The sequence below is a fragment of the Vidua macroura genome, chromosome 2, assembly GCF_024509145.1.
Source record: "Vidua macroura isolate BioBank_ID:100142 chromosome 2, ASM2450914v1, whole genome shotgun sequence".
Lineage (NCBI taxonomy): Eukaryota > Metazoa > Chordata > Aves > Passeriformes > Viduidae > Vidua > Vidua macroura.
This window is the reverse complement of record NC_071572.1, coordinates 3,734,380-3,759,581: the sequence shown is the minus strand read 5'-3', so window position 1 is coordinate 3,759,581 and position 25,202 is coordinate 3,734,380. Positions and strand designations below refer to the sequence as shown.

Below are 25,202 nucleotides of genomic sequence, written 5' to 3'. Positions count from 1 at the left end.
CTTTGCCTCAGGCAGGATCATTACCTCCCACTGCTCCAAAGATTTTTCAAGCTGTGACAATCTTTATCTCAAGCTACTACACCAGCCTGTCCAATGAGGCAGAACAGCCCCTAATTAAAGAGGACCAAAATGGGCAGGATTCACATGGATGTTGACATCCATGTGCAGCATTATCTTTATGTGATGGGAAGAGTCATTTTGTCTGCCCAGAATCCACAGAGCAAGCAGCCAGCACATGGATGCTCAGAGGTGTGGAGGCCACACTTTAACTCCTCATAAGCAACACTTTTAAAAGCCAAGAGGTGATGTTGGCCATTCTTTCCCCTCTGTATCTACTTGAGGGTGAGGAAGTAAAAGACTCATTTTTTAGGAGACTACAGAATCATGGAATGGTTTGGGTTGGAAGGGACCTTAGAGATCATCCAGTGCCACCCCTGCCATGGGCAGGGACACCTGCCACTGTGCCAGGCTGCTCCAGCCCCAGTGTCCAATGTGGCTTTGAACACTTCCAGGGATGGAGCATCCATAAAATTTCTGGGCAAACTGTTACAGCTCCTCACTAAGGTCACAGTAAAGAATTTCTTCTAACATCTAATCTAAACCTAAACTCTCTGTCAGTTTGAAGCCATTCCCCCTTGTACTTGTAAATTCTCTCTCTTCCCAGCTCCTTCAGGCCCTGCAAGGCCACCCTGAGCTCAGCCCAAAGCTTCTCCTGTGCAGGTGAACAATGCCAGCTGTGCCAGCCTTTCCTGCCAGCAGAGCTGCTCCAGCCCTCTGCTCATCCTGGAGCCTCCTCTGGGCTCTCTGCAGCAGCTCCAGCTCCTCCCTGGGCTGGGACAGGGCTGGGGCAGCAGAACCTCACCACCCTCCTGGCAGGAGCTGTGCAGAGCCACAAGGTCCCCCCTGAGCCTCCTTTGCTCCAGGCTCAGCCCCTTCCCAGCTCCCTCAGGAATTCTCCAGCCCCTTCCCAGCTCCCTTCCCTGCCCTGGACACGCTCCAGCCCCTCCAGGTCTCTCCTGCAGGACCAGAACTGGACACAGCCCTCGAGGGGCCTCTCAGAGCCAGCCCAGAGGGACAATCCCTGCCCTGCTCCTGCTGGACACACAATTCCTCACCCAGCCCTGCTGCCAGTGGCCTTCTTGGCCACAAACATTCAGCTTCTTCGTTAATAAATACACATTTTTTCTCTAATTAGATAAGGAACAACAATAATTTTCCTTCCTGCTCATTAGAAGTGCTGCAGGGTGAGATGCTCGTTTTGTGACAAGGACTCCATCCCTAAAGCTGTCCTTGTTTTGTCACTCCAAAAGGAACCCAGGCATTCCAGGGCCACTTTCCAGAGTGCAGGGCTCCCTGTTGTGTTTGTCAGGAGAGAGGCACTCGATGGTGGGGAATTACAGCTTTACACAAGGGGTTTTTGAAGGTGGAATTACAGCTTTACACAAGGGGTTTTTGTTTTCTGGTTTTTGAAGGTGGAAGATGCTGGGGAAATGTAAAGTCCACAAAGGAACCATCTCTGAAACTAAAAAGCAACCCCTGGAGCTCAGCAGTCTCCTGAGACTTCAAAGGTTCCATGTGAAAAAAAATAAAGGTTATCATTAATGATAAGACTAAATGTAACAGCTATTTTTATCTGAACTACACCAACTGGCCCCAGAATATCACTCAAAGCAAGCCAAAAATAATTAGTATCATTTGATTCAACTGTAAATTACAATTTGGTATAAAGAACATGACCTTATTAGGCAACCAGAATCTTTTATTTTTCGAATTGACCTTTACTTTCAGAATATGGTGTTGCTATCTCGAACTTGAAAAATTAGTTTTGCTGTAGAAAATAATGGTTGTTCTTCTATAATTTTAAAAATGTTATTTCAGCATGAGGCTTTTGAATTGTCTGATTAATCTTTCTTTTTTCCTAGCTGTAATAATGTTGGAGAACAGGAATATTATTTCTGACATAAGATAAACGAAGTAGCACAAAAAATATGTACATTGGGGTAATATAATGGAACAGAAAGGAATAGCAATAAAATTCAGTTTACAAAAATTGCATTCTCAAGTAGATTGTAGCCAACTACAGATGAATTGATTTTGCTCAACAATTAATATAAAGACAAATATTGTTTTTCCTTAAATGCTAATATTATGTAAGCAATTATTCCTCATCTTCAAAGTAATTAATGGATCACTGCCAGCCTTTTAAAATGGTTTACAAACACATAACTGATGCACAGATAGGTACATAATTCATGGGAGGCATTCTGGGAATGAAACCAGAGGCCCTAATTCACATTCCCACATGGAGACCAAACTTTGTGCAAGTTTAGCTGGGAACCTAGCAAATAAAACCAGCCTGCTTTCAGCTCTATAATCTCATCTCTTACCGGCTAAAGCTGTGTCTGAGGGATGCTAAACTGGCAAATTCAGTGGGAGCATCTGGGATCTGAAGGGAAGTGGTGCTGGGGATCAGCTGCTGGCACCGACACAGAATCAGAGAATTTCCTGAGCTGGAAGGGGCCCCCAAGGACCGTGGAGTCCAGCTCCTGTCAGGCCCCTGTGTCCCTGCAGAACGATGCCCCACCAGCAGGGATAACACACCCAGCCCTAACTCAGCCTCTCCTGCAGGTCAGGATGCCAAGATCCTCCTCCCAAATTCAGCCCAGAGTTGTGGGAGTCTCGTTCTGCAGCTGCCCGTGATGCCCAAGGCCCTGGCCAAGTTTGGAATGGGAATTGTTACAAGGCAGTTTTAATTTCCTCTGCCATTTCCAGGTCTCATTTCCCAGTTAAACACTGTGCCTCTAACCAGTCTTGCTGTGGAGGGAGCTGCATTTCAGCAGTGCACGAAGCAAGCTGCCCTCCTGACTGGCTCCTCGACTGCTTGATTAATATATGATCAGTTATTTCCCTATTATGGTAGCATGCAGGCGCTCCCAGCCCGAGCTGGGAGCCCTAATGTGGTTACAAATGCAGAACAATAAATTCTTTCCCCTCCACCACCCCTCAGTGCTCTGACCTTTGCAAAAGTGTCTTCAGCAGTAACGTTTAAAATAACAACAGGAGAACTTCCTCAGGGCTACCTCGACACATTATCCAAGGCCCCAGCACAGCTCAGGCATCATCCACAGCTTCCCTAAATATCTGAGAGCTGGTGCAGCCACGGGCATGGCTGGGATTCTTCCAGACAGACTCTGCCAAGGGACTGTGGTGGCACAGGGGGGGACCCCTGGGGTGTTGAGGCAAAGAGAGTTCAGCCCTTTTGATTCGAGCCATGCTGCATCACTTTCCAACAAAACCATATAAAAGGCTCTAAATTCATTTTGCTTTCTAAGAGGGATGTTGCCCCCAGCACGTCCAAACACTTTCCTGCTCCAGATTGCAAAGGAACTGCCTCAAAATGAGTTGGCACTCGCTGCTAATTGCAGGATGACCAATGATACCTGAGAGCAGTCGCCAGGAAAGCACAAAACATTTTGTGAGGATTTTATCTTCCAGTGTGGCACTGCCTCCCTCGGCTGTGCTTTCCAGGGATGCTCCCTCAAGAGCAGCTGGGGAAGAAGCTCGGAGAAGTGGCAGTGATCACAACATGCCACACAGGAGTGGCAGGAAAGGGGGATCAATCCCGTGCCTGCCAAAGTGACAGGAGCTGGGGAAGGTGGCACGAGTTACAGAGCAAAACCTGTCAGTCACACAAAGGAGAGGAATCAATCAAAAGCACCGTGGTATGGAGTCAGAAGATGGTTTTTTCCACACACAAAGAAGAGCGAGACTTTGCCCTGCTCATCTTCAAAGTGGAAAATAAAGGCATTTTCTTGGAGCCACTGGATAGCAGCATATCTGTTAGCAACTAATGAGAGGCTATTTTAAGTTTACAGGGTAGTTTTAATAAAAACTACTTTATCAGCACTTGGAAAGTCACAGTGAGAAAACACTCTCCTCTCGTAAAATCTATCACAGCTTTTAATTACAAATTACTTAATCCCACACTCAGAGGGAAGGTGCAGGAACGGAGCTTTGCCATTCAAAATCACATTCTTAAGCAAAGGAGATATTGCAGAGAGATTCCTCCCTGGGAAGGTGGGCAGGCCCTGGCACAGGGTGCCCAGAGCAGCTGTGGCTGCCCCTGGATCCCTGGAAATGCCCAAGCCCAGGTTGGACATTGGGGCTTGGAGCAGCCTGGGACAGTGGATGTTCCCTTCCTATGGAAGAGGTGGTTGGAACAAGATGAGCTGGAAGAACCCTTCTAATCCAAACCATTCTATGATTCCATTTCAGTATCTTCTAAGCTTTGTAAATATTATCAGTAAGAAGCACTCACTTTGCTGCACTGATTAAGTGCAAGAAACAAACTTTAATAATGGCCAAACAGTGCAGCTTTTATTTGCACAAACGTGGGTATTGCTCATGATGCAATAGGACAAATTAATTTACCACAATCACACCACAAAAAAAAGCCACTGCTTGAATACATGTACCATGTTTTTTTAACATCTTGCACTACCTGCCAGTTTGGGGATACTTGTGGAGGCAATTAGTCCATAACTGTGTAGAAATGGAGCTTGTGAGGTTAAAATGCCCAAGGAAGTACCTGGAGTCCTTTAGTGACAGAATGGAATTGTCAGAGGGTAAAAACGGGCTGGGATGAACAAACCTGCTCTAAGACATTCCTTTAGGAGCGCATTTGGCAAAAGGAAGTTTGTCACCCCTCCATAAAACCAAACTCATCTCTTCAGGGGAGCCCCAGAGATGTGATGGATATAAAACCCAGACTTCTGGAGCAGCTCCAAGGTAGTTCAACCTGAGCAAAGACCAGGAAACTCTGATGGACATCGATTTACCATGAAACTTGGCCTGCCACTGGGTCTCAGGTGCTCCTGCCTCACTTGGCTTTGTCACTTCTGCTCCAGCATCCACAAGTTCAGCCAGAGTGCAGGACAGACTCAGTCTGACTAGAAGTTGTACTGAATGCTCCACAGGATGAAATTTTCTCACAAAAGGTACAGAATTTTAACATCTCTGACTCCTGAAAGCAGTCACCCAGCTGTAGTTTTCCACCATAAAGCAAAGAAACCCTGTTGCAGGAGGCTTGGTTCTAGGAAATTTCCACTGTTTTCTTTTGCTTGGGCTGTTACCCGAACAGAATCATTAATTTGAGTTTACATGCCTCCGCTGAACGCAAAAAGCCCCATTCTCTGTTTATTTCCCCTGCAGGCTGGCTTGCTTAACTTTCCTAGGAAGAGAGGAGGGGCTCCCCAGGAGAATGTAGGATTACACTGAAACAGCAGCAGATAAATTAAGATCCAGTGGCAATGTGGCTCTGAAAGAGGATGAGAAGGAATTAAATGCTGGAGGGTACTCTGAGTGTGTTCCAGGCTGTCTTGCCCAAGAGCCACTTGGAAAGCCATGTTACATGTTCTGCAGAAGCTCGTTAAGCCAAATATTTCAAAACCAGATTCTAGGTAAAAAGGTCTGGACAATTTCTAGGGGGGGGGGGGGAAAGATCCTTCATCTACTTTAGAATCATAGAATCATTTAGGTTGGAGAAGATCTTTGAGATCATCAAGTCCAGCTATAAAGGAAGCCAAACTTGCAGGTGTTTAGAAATGGAGAAAAGCAAGGATTCCAAGGGTGCAATTCCAACATTTTTTGGACAGCATGAATCTCACCCTTGAATCCCCTTCCTACACTGGTTAATTTTAATTCTCCATTAGTTGTAAAGGCAGCTCAGAGGTTCAGATGTAGGTATTGTTCTTTAAATGAGTTACATTGCCTGAGCCTGAGTGATGCCTGAACTACACACTGTAGAATTTCAGATGAACACACTTATCTGCTATTTCATGAGAAATTCCTTCTCACCAAATGAATTATTTAGCCCTTATGAAAGGTACTGCACTGAAACTGCAGCAGCTAAGAAATCTTGTTTGCTCCAGGAAGGAAGAAAATAAAATAAAGGTAGGCACACCTTCTCCCCCAACTCCATCCTTGTGCTCTGATCCCATGGGATGGAGAAGAGAACAGCTCACCTTCAGTAGAGGGTCAGAATGAACATTTGTTCCCTCTGCTGAGATGGCCAGGGAAGCTGCCAGTTGTGCAGCTGATCTGGATCCTCTCATGCTCCCTCAGGAGCTGACTGAACAGTGTGCATACACTTTTCTTTTTATAGAAATATAGTTGAACAGACAAAAAAAAACTCTATCAGCACCTCGTGCTCTCCTTTCGATTTAATTCAGATAGTGAATTTTTGTGTACACTGTGTGCCTTTATGTGTATATCAATAAGACTCCTTCTATACCTCTAATAAGGGATTACAGCTAACACCAAGACAAGCAATATCAAATGCTTCATGTGAACAAGCAGCCAAATGACATTTTCTGTGAGAGCTGTAATTGAATTCACCAGCCACAGCAAACACCAAACCTCTGCTCTGCTACTTAGCCAAGAATGAGCCAGGTGATGGCTGCTGCCATCCTGAAGGGTGGAGGTGCTCCAAGGAACCTTGCTGAACCAAGGAACCTTGCTGCACCCAGCATGTGGCAAAGGCAGCCAGAACAGGGCTGAGAATGCAGGAGGAATAAAACGTGGGTGTCAGATGTGCTGGGTGGCCACCTGTAGAAGACAAGAACACTTCAAAAGGTATTGCCATGATTCTCATGGCTGATCCAAGCCAAGCATTGCTGACATCAGACTGGGATCTGCATGCAGAGCTCAAAAAACCACAGTGACCACCTCCTAGTGCAGCTCCCCAACATGGTGCACTCAATAGAGAATTCAGATTTCACAGCACAGTTGCACTCACATGTTCCTTACGTGCCAAAGCACACAACTTACTGCTTCATCATTCCTCAATGGAAGAAATACAGCCCCAGCACACATCCTTGCCATGCTTTTTTCTTTCCCCTCCCCTACTGTGGAAACTGATGCTTAGGTGGACACGACTCTTGGCTCTGATGCAGAACTGGAGCACAGCTCTGCTCTTCCACTCATTTCCTGTCCCAAAGTAATAAAAAAGACCCTATTGTCACACAGGACAATGTACTGTTTAGCAAAAGGGAGTAAAAAATGGCAGTGAACAGATCCTATAAAAGAGGGGGGAATGAATCCAGAAGGGCAAGGTGTCCTTCTGAGCAGCCTTTTCATTACCTAAAGGCAGTTACTGTACTGGGAGGCTAAAGCCTGGAATTGTAACGAGTCAATACCAGAGCTCTGTGGGATTTCTTGTCCCTGCCTTTAGCCTCTGTATTTATTGAGTGAGGACTGATGGTTGTAGGGTAATGTAATTTTCCAAGCCTTTCCAAAGCAGCAAAGATAATGAGCAAGGTCGGGCTCCAAAGCCACTAGACAGTACTTCAAATCCAGCTTCTGCATTTTTTTTTTTTGCCTTTCCCCCACCTCATAAAAAAACAGAATTCCAAACCTTCTAGGTCCTAGGCACTGACTCAGCAACATCCTCTTTTGAACTCGATGCTATTTCAGAAAAGGGTGGAGGGGTTGTTCTCCCCTAAGAGTGCAGTTCTGTGTTCTGACAAGCATCTGACTAAAGTGTAGATCATTAAGGCTGCCTTGCAGTGGGCTTATTCTCAGGAGTGTAGCAAGGAGGAGTATCTACCTTTTTATAGCCTGTGTATTGATTAATCACACCCACACATCTTTTTATTTTATTTTTTTTTTCTTGTAGGTAAAAGCAAGCATGTTTTTCCAATAAAGCCCCTGCAGAAGGAGAAAGCAGGTCCATATTCCGAGCTCTTTATCTACATCAGGAGGTTATGGAGCAGGGAAGTGAAAATGGTCTCATTATCCTGACAGATGGTGCACTTTACAAACCCACACAGAACACTGGGGACACAGAGGAAGGTTGTACGTGCTGGAAGTGTGGTGCGTTTTCAGCTGCCAGCAAAGTGGTGTGTGAGGTACCACACTGGCCCTCCAGCCTTGCTGCTTTCCAGTCCTCAGAGCTGGAACAAATCCCTTTTGTCATCCCCTGCCTCCTTCTCCAGAAAGGACTGTCCCCCCTTTTAATCCTCCCATCCTGCAACATCTCAAAGGAAGCGCAGAAAGATTCCTCTCTAACTTCAAGGGGTTTTTTTTTCTTTTCAATGCAAAAACATGTTAAGGCAAAACAAATCAAAATGCAAGTTTTATTAATATGAGCTGTCTAGAAGAAAAGGAGGCTTCCTATTCATCTTATCTTGGTTTTCACCTCAGTAAGTTTTCACCTGGTGCCTTTTAACAACAGCTATTTAAAATCAATTTTATCAGGATGGATGGCCATTGATTTAGCTAAATGCTGCAACTGCAATTAGAAAGTTATTAAACCCTGTGCCAGACAGACTATGACATGAAAATCTGACTGAGGCCAGGGGAAAAAGGTTTCCCTCCTGCTTCAGCTGTAAGTTTATTGCACACATAAAGCTATGTGTGCAATCAAGAACATTCAGGTTACAAAGCTGAACATGAGAAAGTTAATAAATGACAAAATGAACTGATACCATTAGGCAAAATTAACTGTATCACTGAGTGGGCAACTTGAATTTTTGACATTGAAACTTTCATGGTCTTAGGAGCACAGTGTTTTCTAGATTTAAAGCAAAAAAATATATATTTTGATGCAACATATGGACACCCACATGGCTCCTCAGCACTGGTGCTTGGAACTGTTAAATCAACACCAGTTTTAATGGAGTAACTGGCAGTGGTGGGAGGCTGTTGTCCTGCTCCTGAGTCAGCAGGAAAGGGAATGAACTTGACTATTTTTTGGGTGGGATTCATGAAGCTGACGGGAAAGGAACAATGAGAAGACTCTGATGCCCTCAGATGTGGTGGCTGCTCCTGCTCCACCTCGTCCATCCCAGCTCGGGGCCAGCCCCAGCTTTGCCCCAGCCCCCATGGTCACCACGGCTCCCAGCAGACCTCAACAATGCTGTGTCTTTATCTGGCTACTCCTGCTCCCCAGAACTGCTGCAGGACATTCCCTAACCTCTAAATTCCAGCCCAGCCAGTCCATATTCCTCCCTCCCGCTCCCGCTTTCCATCCCAAAAGTATCAAATCCTTGTGCTTCCAGCTTCCTGAGGAGCCCTACTGAATTCCTTTGTCATCCCATCCTTTGTCCTCCCTGCTCCAGCTTCTGGGACCCTCTGCTCCCAAGCAAGGAGGCACATTTTGTCCTAAGCAATTGTGATGTTTTGGGAGCACAGAAAGGGCACAATCCTGCCTTTGGCTTCAGCTCCTGGCCAAAGCATCACTGAATGTAGCAGCAATTAAGGAAAACTATGATTTCCTTAAGCCTTTAAAAGACAGTGTTGGTTTAATTGCTTTAGTGTTTACTGTTTGTCTCAGTGATGTTGAGTTTTCACAGAAAAAGAAAAAAATAATTAACTGCTTCACTGAACTCACACAAATGTAGGACTTGTATAACAGATAGAAAAGTCACATCCCAGATGACAAATCTTACATTTCTGTTCAAAATTAAAGGCTCAAAGCAGTCAGACAAAAGGCCACCAGAAATTGTTTTTAATTTCTTCATGTGCTAACATTTTGCTCAAGCCTCATTTTTGGAAACTACTGGAATGACTTTGCTGAACCCTTCCAAAATAATTCTGCTTGAGGCAAGCAATCAAAATGACAAATTTCAGCCTGAGCAATTGGATTTTGGCAAGGTTGTGTGCAACTGAAAAGGGAGCTTTTAACCAGCAGAGTTCAGCAGCTGTTAATCGGCCTTGCCACCAGTCCAGATTGCAATAAACAAAATAAGTGCAAGTAATAACAGTGAAGGAATGTAAACTGAATGAAATAAAAGTTACAGATAGCTGGAAAATCTTTAAAAGGGATCAAAATCACAGGGTGAATGTTACTCTGCTGGTGTTTTGAGAGTTGCTGATGATTTCTTGAAGATTTAAGCATGGGGAAAAAAATGAAAACAGTTGAATCACTTAAAATGATTACATGGAAGACAAAAATTAATCTGAGTAGTGCTTTACACATTCTATATTGAGGATTTCTCTCGACTTATCTCTGCTAGTCATTTAAAAATTCTCTAGAAAACATTTTCCCCTGTGTGAATTTAAACCCTGATGGGCACTTTTTAAGGTCTGTCAGGATTTACAGACATGTCAGATTGTCAATAAAGCTGATCAGAAAGAGCATCTGAGCTGACACACGTGGCTGGCCAACCTCAGATCATCTCTGCAGCCCGTGTTTTCTGATCTAGAGAGATCCATTCTTCCTCCCCCTGTTTCTGAGGATTACAAGGACAAAGCTTACAAGCATCTGGAAGAAGGACTAAACCTTTCATGCATCTGTTCTGCTTCAGAAAGCACATGCTGGGTTGGTGCAAGGAAGGACTTAAGGTGGGACTCACATCCCTCACTGCCTCCAAAGTGTTGGCGGGGGCAGAATGCACAGGATACAGCACACCCCAGTCCCTGTTCCACTAAAACCCAACTAATTGTCTTCACTGCTCAAATTTTAGATCTGAACGTAAACAGAACCAATTAATTTTTTTTCTCCTCTCTTGCTCAGGAAATCAAATTATTTTCCTTTCCGTTTCCTCCTTTCTCCTTCCCTTCCTCCTTCCCTTCCCTTCCCTTCCCTTCCCTTCCCTTCCCTTCCCTTCCCTTCCCTTCCCTTCCCTTCCCTTCCCTTCCCTTCCCTTCCCTTCCCTTCCCTTCCCTTCCCTTCCCTTCCCTTCCCTTCTCCTTCCTCTTCTAATTCTGCTACTTTAAAAATTGCTTTGTCTCTTACATGTGTTTCTCTCCTTCCAGGTGACTCCTCACCTGGCCCTTCCTTAAACCTAGTCTGGGAAATTGTTTGTAAGACTGTAGAGGAATGAGAAACTTCAGGTGAGGGTCACTATGACCCCAAATTAGAGCATTAGTCAGGAACCTTCTTTTTGGCAAATGAATTTTCTTTACTAATGATCCAGACTGCAAATTTGCCTGGGAAAATAGGAGGGGAAGTTAGACAGAGAGAGAAGTAGCACTTGATCTGGCTGTGCTGGGAAGACTCAAAATTCTCTGGGGTAGGAGAAGGAATGAGAGGTGAGACAGAAGAAATGAGGGAGACAGGAAGAGGGGCAGACAGAGAAGACCCTTCTTGTGGAAAAGATGAAAGGCAAGCCTCAGGTTTTATGAGCAAAGTAAGGAATAACTGACTTGATCACTGCAGCCTGGCCTGCCTGGCAGGAAGAACCAGGAGTTTGGATTCATCCTGGAGCATCCCACTGCACCACGGCCTTCATCCCACTCCCATGGCACATCCACTTGTTGCCTGTAACAAGGGGTCTCAGTGGCAGGAAAATATCTACTTACACAAGCCAGTGACTGGTTAAAAGCTTCAATATTGTGAGTGAATGTCTCTTGGGCCTTGCAAAAACCAGCAGAAACCACTGCCAGGAGAGCTGTGGCAATGTCCACCATGGATCTGAGTTTCACTTCAATCTGTGCAACCTCTCCTGACTAGCAAAAAGCAAAACTTTCTTCTTTTTTTTTTAACCTAATCAATCAGATTTTCTCCTGAAACAACTCACTGGTGGTGGGGGCAGAACACCCTGGAGGTTTTTTAAACTGCCTGGACTGAAAATCCACATTGTTTTTTGGTTTTTGTTTTGTTTTCTGGCACGCTTGGCCAAGCTCATCAAGTGTTTTGTCACATTCAGACAGCATCACTTACAAAAACAAAAGGTATCCCTGACACCAGCAAATGAGGCTGGCAGCTCTGGGCTGCATCACTCCCTATCTCAGCAATTACACTGAAAAAAAAAATAAAGTAAACTCAGCCTTTTGCCAGAAAAAATTAACTCTGCCAGGCCAGAACCCCCAGAAATTCACAGCACAATAGAAGCAGCTGCTCTCTAACTCAGCTCAGGTTAATTGTTGGTTTCTACTCTGCAAGTTCAGTCAAGAAATTCAGCCCCAAATATGCACTATAGTACTACAGAATCCTGCAGAAAAGTACAGCCACAGAAAATCACTGTGATGTCCAAAGAGTTGTAGGAGACTCAAAACAAGGTCAAATTTATGGTAGTTATAAAATCTTTTCATGCCAAGTTTCAAGTAAATTTGGATATATTTATAGTTTGGAGAGGAAAACAGTAACTTCTTAGTGGTCTCACATAGTGCCCACTCAAAAATAATGTCAGTTGTGGATGTGCTTATATTTAATTTCATTTAAACTTGAAACTTAGAACCAAACTGAGCTGGAATTAAAAGCTCACATAAACAGTTGTATGGGGAGAAACTACAAAGCACTGGTATCCCTTGATGCAGCTTTCTTCAGTGGCTTTTTTTGTGTCCATCATCTCCTAGTGCAAGAAGAAAAAGAACTAATAAAAGGAAAGAAATAAGTATTCTAATTCCAACTCAGTCTGGACCTCAGCCAGTCCACCATGTAATAGCAAAAATGCTAATGTTAGCTGCAGTAATCTTCTTAAGATGATGAATAGAGACCAAAAATCTACACAACTCTGCTGCATCTGAGAACAGCTTCTAGACTGTATTGTCCCCAAGGTTTGCCCGTGGCATGGGGAGGAATGGGGGGGATTGCCAAAAATTACATTTTCTTTTTGATGCTCTTCCATAATGGAATGGTTCTGAGCTGAGGAACCTCCGGAGGATTCCATCTCACGACTTAAATCTTTTGCTTTTTATTTCTGTGGTCCCTCCTGTGAAAACCATGAATACTTACACGAGAATTGTGACACTTTTCTCTGGCATAGCTGTGGAAAAGCTTCAAAGAGGTCCAGCAGTGAGAGCAGACAACATCCACCAACCCTCCCACACCTGGTCCCGCTGGGCAAATGGCACAGGAATATATACACTATTGTTTATGGATCATTAATCTCCAAATTCCTTCCCACTGGGGCCTAGGAAAGCTATTTCTTTCCCTTTAATTTGACAGAGGAAGGAATTTAAGCCAAAGAAGTTTGTCTGAGATGAGACCAAGTGGTGCTGATGGAGAGAATGATTGATTGACAAAGCCAATGTCTTGCTCTCTGCTGACAGCATCCATCACCCTTTGACAGAAAAAGTCCAAACCTCCACATCTTCCATTTGTCTTCTTACCTTCCTGGCTAAAATAAGCCAGCAAATGCTTTTTTCCCCAGTTTCTCCACATCTTTGCCTGCCAGAGGCAGAGCTCACATGAGAGACACAGATCTCTCACCGGAGACACAGAGATTTGTTGTGAACAGATTCATTGGAAAGGTCACCAAGAAACTTCTGCCAGTGACAAATACAGGTGAATGCTTGATGAATACAACCATTAGGTGAGATTAAAATACACATTTTCTGCTGGCAATTATTCTGCTGGCTGCTTCAGGACACCAAACAGCCTTGGATCCACCTCAGCTCTGTCTCAAAGTCCTTTCCTTGATGGGTTCTGTCCCAAGAGGTGAAAAGAAGGAGGTTGTCTGATCCTCACCTGTGCTCTATGAGCCTAGATAAGCCAAGATGGGGGTTTATGTGCTCCCATCATTCCTCAGAATGGGACCCAAATGCAGCTGGAGATCTGGAATACACACAGCTGTATCCACATCTTCCCCCAAAGGTACCACACCTGATAACCTACATTCAGCTCTGAAATCAAAGGCCAGAAGAATAAAAAATTCTTCAGGCTTAATTAATCTCACCTCTGCCACCCTTCTGTTTGGTTCTACCACACTGCTGGGGTCTGCTTGCTTGGAATGACCCCGAAATCGTAAAAGTCCTTGTTCCCCTAAGCTGGCAGCCAAAGAAGTCTGGAATGTGTGAGGTCGAGTTTTCAAGGTTGGTTATTTTTTCTTATCTAAAACTTTCTCTCTCTGACCTGCCAAGCTCCATCTAGTACAGAAGCCACAGCAGTCTCTCTTGAGCCTTGGGCGGCTCCCACGTTATATACTCAAAATTACATGTTTCATGTTTACAGATTTGTGCCAATGCCCAGCACCTATGTTAGACAGCGAATCTCTACCTTAAACCAACAGAAAAGTGTCACCATCACAGCAGGACATGGAGGACAAGAAGAAGGAGAAGAAGGCCAGGACACGCCCAGATTCCTCCATCTTGTATCCCTGAATCACATTCTAAAAACCCCAAAATTCTACTTTTCCACACTGTGTCAATTCAACTATTACACTGCTCAAACCCTTTTGGCTTGTAATTCCTCTTATACAGAGTTGGCAGCTTCTCCCACGGGCTAAAATGGAAGCCACAGGTGTTTTTGACTTCGTGCCCCTTCGTCCCCGAGGCCCCTGCCAGGGTCTGGAGACAGCCAGGGCAGCCAGAGGGATGTCCTGGACTCCATCACCACACAACAAAGGATGTAGCTCAGAATTTCCTCCACAGCTAATTCCTGTAGCTCAGAATTTGCTCCATGGCTAATTCCTCTAGTCCAGAATTTTCCCCATGGCCAATCCCCGTTTTCTATCAGACACCAGGGTCAGAAATTCTCTGCAGTGTCTGTGGGCACTATAAACTAAATTTTAGGTGTCTATCAGTATGAGATCTTAGATCAGGAGCTGGCTGCAGTGATAGTTACTGCTGGATTAGCACAGGCACATAATGAATTCCAAAATCCTGCAGTAACGTGTTGTGCTCCTGGCTATTAGCCTGGGTTTTAATTAGTTTGTGCTAATGAATATATTTGTACATGTCCATCTTTTATTGGCAGCTTTTACAGGAGTATTAAATTGGTCACTGTGGAGTGCCAGTGTTTCACTAAAACCTAAGGAATAATTAATGCTTTCTCCACCTAGAGTCAACCAGCAGTCTCAGGGGGTTTTAGGTATAAATTAGAATGAAAGATGAGATACTCAAAATACAGTTAGAGAACTCATTCATCAGCAGTGATTAAATAATGTCACTGTGAGACCCTGGAGAAGTGCTGAGAGCTGATTTCCAGCTCTGGAATACCCACACCATGTCCCAGGAGCTGCCAGAGCACCCTGCCCTATTTTTTTTTTTCCACTGTGACTTTCAAAATGCCTTTTCCATATCCGGTGCTATCCAACTTTCTTCTGTTCTTGGAAATTCCTCCTTGGAAAATATGTATTTTTCTCAGTTTTTCCTATTCATAACCCACTGTGGGCTGGGGGAAAAATGAACCAGTACTAAGAGTGTTTAGCTAAAGCAAATGCTTCCATCAAATCCAGTATCCTGGCTAACAAAATCCTCAAGCCAGAAAATATTTGGATCCATATTTCTACAGATAAAATGGCTGTGAGAGCTGGCACAAGGTGGTCAGGATAAGTCAAATCTGAGTAAGGATGGAGTGGCTTGAGATGAATTTAAGGAAAAGTTAAATGTCCAAGTACAAACCAGACATCTGGAAATGAGCTTCCACTTAACTCCAGCAATAGACAAAAAACTCTTACATTTATGATTTATTTTATTACATTATTTTTATTATTTTGTAATGTTAGTGTTACCCACAAATTCCTCAGCCTTGAGAGAGCTAAGCAAATTAGAAGCCTAAATCAAATTAAGATCTATGAACACCAGGCTCTCCAGAGAAGGTCATTCTGGTAAACACAAAAAAATGTCACCAAAAAAAAACATTTTTCTCTGTTGAGAACAAACAGAGCTTTAGTTCTCTCCCATGGTTGTGCACCCAAAGAGCCAGACATGAAGAATTTCACCCCAAACTTACAGAGAGAGGCACAGGAACCCAAGACACATGTCGGGCTTTGAGACACCCCTCTCTTCCCTTGGACAAGCAACCTAAGCATTTTATAGAAGGTCCTGAAATACTCTGAGCACAGGGACCGAAGGGGAGGTGTTGTGCTGGTTCCTGATGCAGCATTTACTTCCTTCCTGCTTTTTGTTCTGGCCACCAGTTCAGCAAAGGACCACATTTTCATCATGTCTGTAACACTCCTGCTGTTCTAAATTCTGGTGCCTGCTTACACAAGGGAGCCTGATAACACCAAATTACAAGCTAATTTTGGAGCATCGAGCTAAGTGCCTGAAGACAGCTGTGTGCTACAAATTAAAATCTTAAAAACCTTCAGAAAAAAAAATATGATTAATCATTTACCGATTGCTAACGGAGGAGCTCTTAAGTAGGAAAGTATTTTCATTCCATTTTCAAACCCAAGTCAGAAGAAAACAAAAGCCTGTGGTGTGAAGTAAAGCAGGTCTGTGTAGAGTCATGTGTGTAAAGTCAAAAAGAAAAGTGATGTTTCCACAACAGTAAATCCTAGTAACCACTGTTGGGCATTGATTGTGCTCCTCTTTCATTTTTCACTTCCACTAAATTAAAAAAAAAACTTGCTGCTCAGCTACATGCAGCTCTTGTAGCCTTTTAATTATGTGTTGTTAGTGTCGGGGAACGTGGAGAGATGAATCTCCAAGTTGTGCCGGTCATCGCAGCTCCATGGATTCCCAATGTAAATATTCCAGCTCTCACATCCCACTGACTCCAGTCCTGACACACCCCAAACCACCCCTGGTGATGCAGGAGCAGATTCATTTCAGAGGTAACGTCAGAGGTGTTAGCAAGATTATTGAGGGGCTGGCTTGAGCTGTGTCCTCCCTTTGGATCAGCACCAGCATCAAAGCAGAATTAAAGGCTCCTGCTCCCAAAAAACCACATTTTCCAAGCAGTGCACATTTGTGGAAGGCAGCCAGTTACGTGCCAGTCAGGGAAAGAAGGCTCCTTCTCCCTGGTGCACAGTCAGGCAGCTCACTGATAATTACAGACTGATTTCCAGAAGAAACATGGCACTTGTCAAAGGCATCATTTCAATCCTGTCTTTCCTCGTTAACACTTGATGGGAACTCCAGCATATTTATGACTCATCCAAAAGGTAAAACACACCAAAGCATCACCACAGCTTTATTTTCTTTTGCTTAATTTCATTTTTTCTTCATTTCTAATCACTGACTTTTTTCCCCCTAATGACCTTGGCTGATTTTCCAGACAGTTTCTCAGAAAGGAGCTGGGCTACCACCACCTTTCAGGTGTTCAAATGCCCACTTGAATGAGGCACCTCATGATGATTTCCTTGGGCTTCTCCTGATCTCAATACTGCAGGAATGCTGCAGTTCTACTGACTTCTACCTCCTGCAAAGGAGCAGACTGTGAGGGACCATATAGAAATATATATAACTCCTATACATGTGTTCATCTCTCACATTTTTAGAAATGCAGCCGGATTTTTGGATGCACTGGCTTTGAGAACATTGCATCCACGCAGGCACACAAGGTTCCCAAGCTGTGTGCAGGCACTGTGTGCAAAACAAAGATCCCATAAATTAATCAAGTTGTTCTCCTGGCAAGCTGGAAAGAAAGAGGTGGACCAGGGCAAGAATTGTTATTGTTATCTCTATTTTTAAATACTTGGAAGACTCTCAGTTACTATGGTGGTGAGGACCATATAAGTACCTAGACAGATTCATTGGTAGCACGAGTATTGTGTGCAGATTCTCCATTTCAAAGGTACCAGTTAATAGAAGCTTTATATTTTGAAATCATTTCCCTTTTTTTAAGTCCCTAAAAAAGCAGGTTTAAAAAGCTGAAATTTTTATTCTATGCTTGTGCTGTTCTGCTCTGTATTTTTTTTCCTTGTGGGACTTCTGCATTAAAAAAAGACAAAAAGAAAAAAAAAAAGAAACCCAAAACATGCAAGAAAAAGCTGCACAATTAACATTATATAGCATCATACTGACAGATATCCTTTCTGTGGATAGTGTTATTTTCTTTGTTTGGGAAGATGGACTTATTTGGGAGTCACAAGAGTGGTTATAAATGATATACAAAATGAAAACTTGTGGGGAATTCCAGAGCCAGGGCATAAGCCAGACTACAAGAGCACTGCTGTTAATTGATGACATTTTTAACACAATTTTTTTTTTTTAAAGATGCTTCTGCCTAAACTTTTAAAAAATGAAAGCTCCTCATTACCAGACAAGGTAACGAGGATGCATTGTGTAATGCACAAAGCCAACTTGAAAGATAACAGAAAAATAAGAACAATATCTACTCTTTCAGAAGTATTACTTCAGTTTGGATCAGACATTGATTAAACTCCCTCAGAGGCTCCTCTCCATGAAACCAGATGGTCACTGCACATGGACAGGCACACGTGGGTGTAGGTGAAGTTTCAGAAGGTGCCCACATTATCTCAAACACACATAAAAATCATCACTTTAGAAGTTTTGTTGCTGGATAAACACCAAAAATTGCTGATTGGAGAATTTTTGTGAACAATCCTTCATTGCCTTCATCACCCCAAATAAATAAGCACACAGCATCCCTCTGGGGAGGACTCATGCTCATCCCTGGCCTCCAGAAATGGAAGTTCACCTAGGAGAGGAAATAAAGTTCATGTGTAATTCCCTTCTCTTCCTCTCAGCATCCTCTCCAGGGAAGATCTGTGAACAATCCCAGAGCCTTGTTACTAAAGGCTCAATCTGCCTTTAGCTGAGTCCTGCTGCCTGCTGCAGGGATGGGCAAATTCCTTGGGCACATTCTTTGACAAACACACCAGGATGGGCAAAGGAAGAGAACCAGGCCAGGAGAGGACCTGAGACATCTTTGGTTTGGTTCTGGGCAAACTTTATACGCAGCTGTCCCCAGGCAAACACCTAAACTGAAACTCAGCAGTTTCCTGCAGTGTTTTTGCCATGCCTCGAGATAGGATTCATCTAGAACTGTTCACTTGGGACTTTTTCTCCTCTCATCTCATCCACCCTCAGCTAAAGATCACAGTGTTGAGTTCTCACAGGATTTTTACACCTCTCTCTGAGCCTCAGTGATCTGTACATGACCGAACTTATATAACCATGCTGAGGGCTCAGACACTTTTGGATTTAGGCTCTGTGAAGGTGTTATGGTATTTGGTGGTTGCAGACACGTCTGGGAATGTTGCTGAGGCACAGACTTTTTATTTTAAGAGATGTGGGATGAGGTACAACAAATCATTCTCATTACACTTCCCAAATCTCCACTAGTACTGGCTAGATTGGATGAAATAGGGCAGAATTTGGCTTTGGATATAGGCTGAAAGTAGAATAAGAGAGTGCATTACAGTGAGATCATATCCCTTGAAGCATCACTTAAAAGGGATGAGAGAATTTTAGAACACCGCAGTGAAAAGAGACAACAAGGCAAGCTAATTTCCCTGCCAGCTCTCAACCTATCACCCAGGAAAACTCAATATTAATTACCTTCATCCAATACTCCTCATCCTAACTTCTGACGAGTGCTGTGGGGGTGAAATATCAGAGAGCAGCAGTTTGAAAGGGTTGGGTGGGGTTTTTTTACATTGATTCAGCAGTTGCTTGCAATAATGAAGATTCATCTCTTGCCACACAAGTGATGTTTTGTGGGAAAGAAAATACAGGGGCATTGCAATGCAGCAGTTCAGGCTCTGTCCTTTCCTTGGACTAAAAAATGTGACCTCTAGGCCCGGGAAGATACAGCAAACCATGTTCCATGAGGTCCTTTGAATATTTACACAAATAACCCTCATGTGTTCCTCTCCCTCCTCAGAATCGTTTTTTCCACCAGTAAGTTTATTTGTAAGGCTGTTCCCAAAAACAGCACATTTTTTACGCAGTCATTGGAGAATATTAGTGGAAAATTAATTTTGAGTTCTTAAAGAGATATTTATATTAGCCCATACTACAATAATGATCCTGGCCTCTAGCCAGGAATTGAAGCTCTGTTAAGCTAAGCACTCTACATAAATAACTCTGAAGATTACTATTCACTGTCAGATCTGGCAAGAATTTTTTTTTTTTTTATTCCTGAGTGCAGTGACCAGAATTTCCCAAATTTCTTGAGTAGAGGCAGTGGGTGAAGGGACTGTTGATAACACTGCAAGATGCCTGTCCCTACACCAGGAAAGCTTATTAGAGAGAGATCTCTATTCTCCCTCACAGAATTGCTTTGCAATTATTTACCCTTACCCTTAATGTTTTCTAGAAGCATTCAGACTGAAGCGACTCCACTTTAGATGTAAAATATAAGAATTTACTTTACTAAATCTACTGTAGCTTCATCTTTTACATAGAAGCATCACATGGACAGGATGAAACATAAGAGTATTTATTCATGTATAATTTTCTGAATGCCCCAAAGCAGAGCTCATACACTGACAAGTGTTTGGGAATGAGAAGAAACTGAAAATACAACTGACCATGTTGCTGTGATTGGATTAATCCACCATGACATCTCAGTTCATGCAAAACCTACTCATTTTCATTTCACTCAGAGCCAGGAAGGCACAGAATTCGTCCCATGAAAACACTCACTTTGTTATCATAAATATTCATGTTACTGAATGATAAATCTCATCTTCCAAGAAAAAATATTAATACTCATTAATAATCACATGCTTTATGTAGTTTGAGAAGAAAAGGCGAGATCTATTAATAGGAAAAAGAGTGATTCTAAATTTGAAGACAGAAATAATTGCTTCTGATGCAATTGTTTCCCTGGCAGTTGTGCTGGGCTATTAAAGAGTAGATTGCATGAGAGCAGATTGCAAATTACACCACAAGAAAAAAAAACAACACAGAGCAATGTGAAACAGAACAAGAAGTGACAAGTGTTAACCTACAAAGGAACTTCATGACATTGCCAAGGTCACAGAGAAGAATCAATTATTCACTGAGAATAGTCGGGGGGAACATTCTGGTTTGATATTTACATCTGCAAATATGACTGTCCCAACTAATCAAACCAGGTGAGCATAAAAGAAATTACAGCTTCTTATCCCACACTGAGCTGTGTGGGAATAGTAGTGCTGTCTCCCCTTTGGATTTTCTTCCACAGAGAACAGCATTATGGAACAGGTTTTCAAGTTACATTTGCAGTTTCACAAGTAAGCATCTCCTGGGTTTCAGGTAGACTGAGGTCCTTCAAGGCCCCAGTGAGATTATGGGTTCAATACTGGACCCAGATTCTTTAACTTGTTCACCAATGACTTGGATGAAGGGGCAGAAGCCTCCTCAGCAAGTTTGATGATGACACAGAGCTTGGAGGAGCCGCTGGTACCCCGAGGGCTGTGCAGCCCTTCAGAGGGACCATGACAGGCTGGAGAGATGGGCAGAGAGGAACTGTCTGAAATTCAACCAGGGCAAATACAGGGTCCTGCACCTGGGAATAAATAACTCCAGGCACCAGCACAGGCTGGGGGTGACCTGCTGGAGAAGGATGTGGGAGTCCTGAGGGACACCGAGCTGTCCCTGAGCCAGCAGAGTGTCCTGGGGGCTGGAAGGCCAATGGGATCCTGGGGGGACATCGGGATGGGCACTGCCAGCAGGTCAGGGGTGACCCTGCCCCTGTGCCCAGCCCTGGAGGCACCTCTGGGTGCTGTGTCCAGCTCTGGCTCCTCAGCACAGCAGGGACAGGAGCTCCTGGAGCTGAGCAAGGGCCTGGAGCATCTCCGTGCCCAGGAAAGGCTGAGGGAGCTGGGGCTGCTCAGCCTGGAGAGGAGCCCCAGTGAGAGGGGCCTCAGCCCTGGCTGTCCCTGTGTGTCCCTGTGTGTCCCTGGCTGTCCCAGTCTGTCCCTGTGTGTCCCAGTCTGTCCCTGTGTGTCCCTGTCTGTCCCTGTGTGTTCCTGTGTGCAGGAGGGCAGAGCAGCCCCAGGCTCTGCTCCAGGCCCAGCAATGGCCCCAGAGCCACGGGCAGGGGCTGAGCCCAGCAATTCCTGCACAGGAGGCACAACTTCTGCCCTGGGCAGTGCCCAGCCCTGAGCAGAGCCCAGAGAGGCTCTGGGCTCTCCTCCCTGGGATATTCCAGAGCCATCTGGACACAGCCCTGTGCCCTGGGCTCCTGGAGCAGGGAGGTGGCACCAGCTGTCCCCTGTGGTCCCTGCCATCCTCACCCATCCTGTGTGTGCAGCGCAGCCCCTGCTGCTGAAGGGAGGTTTGCTAAGAGCTGCCACTGCTGCTGTGGGGGTAGGAACTAAACACAATTAAGGACAGACTGTTCCTGTCCAAGGAAGGTCAAACAAGAACATGCATTTGTGCCTACCCAAACCACCCCTGCTATAAAAGGAATCCTCAGAGACTGAATTTCCCTGAGTGCTGCACGGTGACAGCAAGGCCATACATGTCTTCAACGAGGGACACTGCTGATTGCCATGGTCATTATTTCATTTTCTTCAGTTTCAACCTAACCTAGAGGCCAGCCCAAAATTCATTTTCTACTGCAATGCACAAACAAAGTTTGACCCCAGAGTGTCTCACTGCGTGAACCAAACCCTGAGAAAAGCCAAGCATCGTTGCTTGTTGTCTGAGCCGGTTTTCAGCAGCTTTTCCTGATCTGTAAACAAGAGCACAGACAGCAACCAGACCAGTTTGCCTTTGCAAACATTGTCAGAGCATGACTTTTTTTTTTCCCTTCTTTTTATAGGATGAAAGAGTTTTTTGTTTCTCCACTCTCCCTCCTTTTCAACAAGAGGGAAACAAAAGGGAAAGTTTCCTTTTGACAGGGAAACAAACACCTGAAGAAGAGGCTAATAACATTTAAGACATGGACATATTGTAGAGTTCTGGCCAGAAAAACATGGAACAGAGGATTTATATTGTGTATGTAGGTTTCCAGCACACCCCAATTTTCAGAGCAATAAATCACTGCTTGAGTTTTAACCACACAGAGCTAATAAGGACAAAGAGTTACACATTTCTGCTTCTTTGATTTAGCATTTAATCTCAGGTTCAAAGTTCTGATGCTGCTTTATTTTTATGCAAGCATGTAGGCTGGGGAGATCAGAGGACTCTATTCCATCTCCCCTGCTGCTCCAGTGTTTATGTAGGTGACAGCTTTTCTGCTATAATTTCATTACAAAAAATAATTGGTATCTATTTACCCAAGATTAACTGTGCATCTGTCTGTGTATGTTATACATAAAATTATGCTACAACTAGAACCATATATATTTTTGAATTAAGGATGCAGCCCTTGCTCACTCAACATCCCCACTAAGAAAAAAAAAATTGCTTTTAAAAAGGCTGCAGGATCAGTAAATCTAAGCTAAACTTTGACAACAGGATGATTTTATTTGGGAAGAAATTTTTATTTGGGAAAGAAATTCAAGGCAAATGAGCTGAGTTCATAATGTGCTCAAACAGAAAAGAGAAAAACATGCTCCCTATGCTGCCCGAATGGCTGACATAATTTTGCTTGCTTTCCTTCCCTGTTAACTTGAAAATGCAAATTGCTTTGCTGTCAGGGTACATTTGTTCCCACTAATTCAAGACACTATAACAAGCCAAAATATTTATTTGTTGTTTTTTTTTTTTTTCCACCCCAATTTCTGTTTTATCATAATGGGAGCATCATCTATGGATTTTATTTACTGAAACATTATGCAAACAGCCCTCATGGGAAAGTCACCTCCCTGTAATAGGAAAACTATCCATAAAGAAGCTCTTAATGCTTTAGGATGTGTTGCCTCAAGGGCCCAAAAATTCTACTCTGACCAACACTTAAAAGGCCAAAACATATCCAAGATAACTGCTCAAATGACCCATTGGAAAAGCCTTTTCAGAGAAGGGACTACTTGGATCTTTCCTGCTTTTCAGGGGATGGGATGGACATGGAACACATTCTTTTGATTAGAACTGGATGAGCAAACAGAAGCAAAGAGCACATTTTATAGTTCAATCCTCTTTCTGATGCTGCTTCTTTTTCAGCTGGGTGTATTAAAAAAATAAAATATTTTAAAATATTTTCATTTGGAAAACGTTTCTGATGGTAACATCCTTTTAATCAATTATCACTTGTGTGTAAAGCATTTCTGCTCCTATAAGAAATAAAATGAGATTTCAGCTGATAAAACCCCAAACAATTACGGTTTTCCTGAAAATTCCATTTTGCATTCTTCTGGAGGGAAAAAAAAAACATTTTAAATTAGAATTGTTTGTGCCACTTAAAGAGCTGACATTAGTCTCTGCCAGCCCTGTTGTTAAGGTCTGAAAAAGCCCCATGAGTCACCCCTTGGAGGAGTGGAGATGAGTCCAGACTCACTCCAGTGATGAAATTCAGAGCCTCTTTGCCATCTGGTCCATCCACAAGAGCTGCTCCATGCATAGCTTCTCTCTAGAAACACTCAAATGAGCTCTAAACAAGTGGATTTTAACTTTGGTATCTTAGTGCTGGGCCTAAAGTTAGGTAGGATTGATCAGACTACAGAAACTCTACAAGGAAATCCTTTGAAACTTTATTTCTCTTCACTTTTCTCATTCATGGAGCAGCTCATAATACCCCACCTTGTTTTTTGGTGTTTCACACATATCTAACTTTGTTTTAGCCCCATTTGTGTCTGCTCTGATTTCTGTGAAGTCCTTTGGTTTACCACAGTACGCACTCAGAAAAGAGACTCTACTTTAGCAAAGGGTTTAAACACGCAAATAAAAAGAAAACAAATCCCCTGAAGCCCTTCCAGTTTCTCAAATACAATCAAGTCTAAGTTATAACACCAAAGCCTTCACTACAGACATCTGTCATTACAGTAAAAAGTATTTTGGCTCCATTTGACTCAGTATTCTCCATCCAGAAATAAAGGCAACCCTTACCATTCTCACCAGACGTCTTGTCTTTCCCATTTGCAGCCCCGGTTCCTTGTCTCTGTTAGGGGGGACAAAAAACCACAAAACAAGAGGTTAGAACACACCTGAACACGCATTTTCCCCTTGGAAATTCCTGGTAATTACAGCCTGATTTCTCCTCAATACATTGGATAATCCATTCACCCTCAAGCAACGCTGCTTTGAGACACTGCCAGTGAACCAGGAATGCTTAGTTCCATTTCAAGGTTGGACTCTGTGATCCGGGAGTTTTTTCCAATACAAAAGACCCAGGTTTAGGTCCAGCTGCATCACTGCTTGTGCCCCTGGATGCAATTTTCACCATGAGTGATATGTGTGTGTGCAATCAGGTTCCCAGCAGTACCAGGGTAGGAAATACTCTGCAGCATTTCATTTCTTCAGCTCCCTGCTGTGCCTCCCCTTCCATGACTCAGGAGGACTACAGGCAAGTCGTGAGGTTTTGCAGGGACAAAATGACAAGGGTCAAAGCCAGCCTGCAGTTAATTTGGACAATGCCACAAAAAAAGACACAATAACAATGTTCCCTAGAAATACATTAGCAAGAGAAGGAGGGCTAAGGAGAATTTCCAGATCTCATTTTGGCTGGAAGATTCATTTTCTGCTTTGGCCACAAGAGATGATGGAATTTCCCACTATAATTCACTTTGTCCAAAGAACAGCCTCGTGAA

The 25,202-nt window shown here is 43.6% G+C and overlaps 1 protein-coding gene across 1 annotated transcript in view; it reads right to left on the bottom strand.

The window, feature by feature from the left end:
• The window catches only part of PCP4 (Purkinje cell protein 4), a 48,170-nt gene that overhangs the window by 5,693 nt on the left and 17,275 nt on the right, over positions 1-25,202 (bottom strand). The window contains exon 2 of the mRNA XM_053971897.1: positions 24,502-24,553. Within this exon, the coding sequence (XP_053827872.1) occupies positions 24,502-24,553 (52 nt within the window). The remainder of the gene's footprint in view (positions 1-24,501; positions 24,554-25,202) is intronic.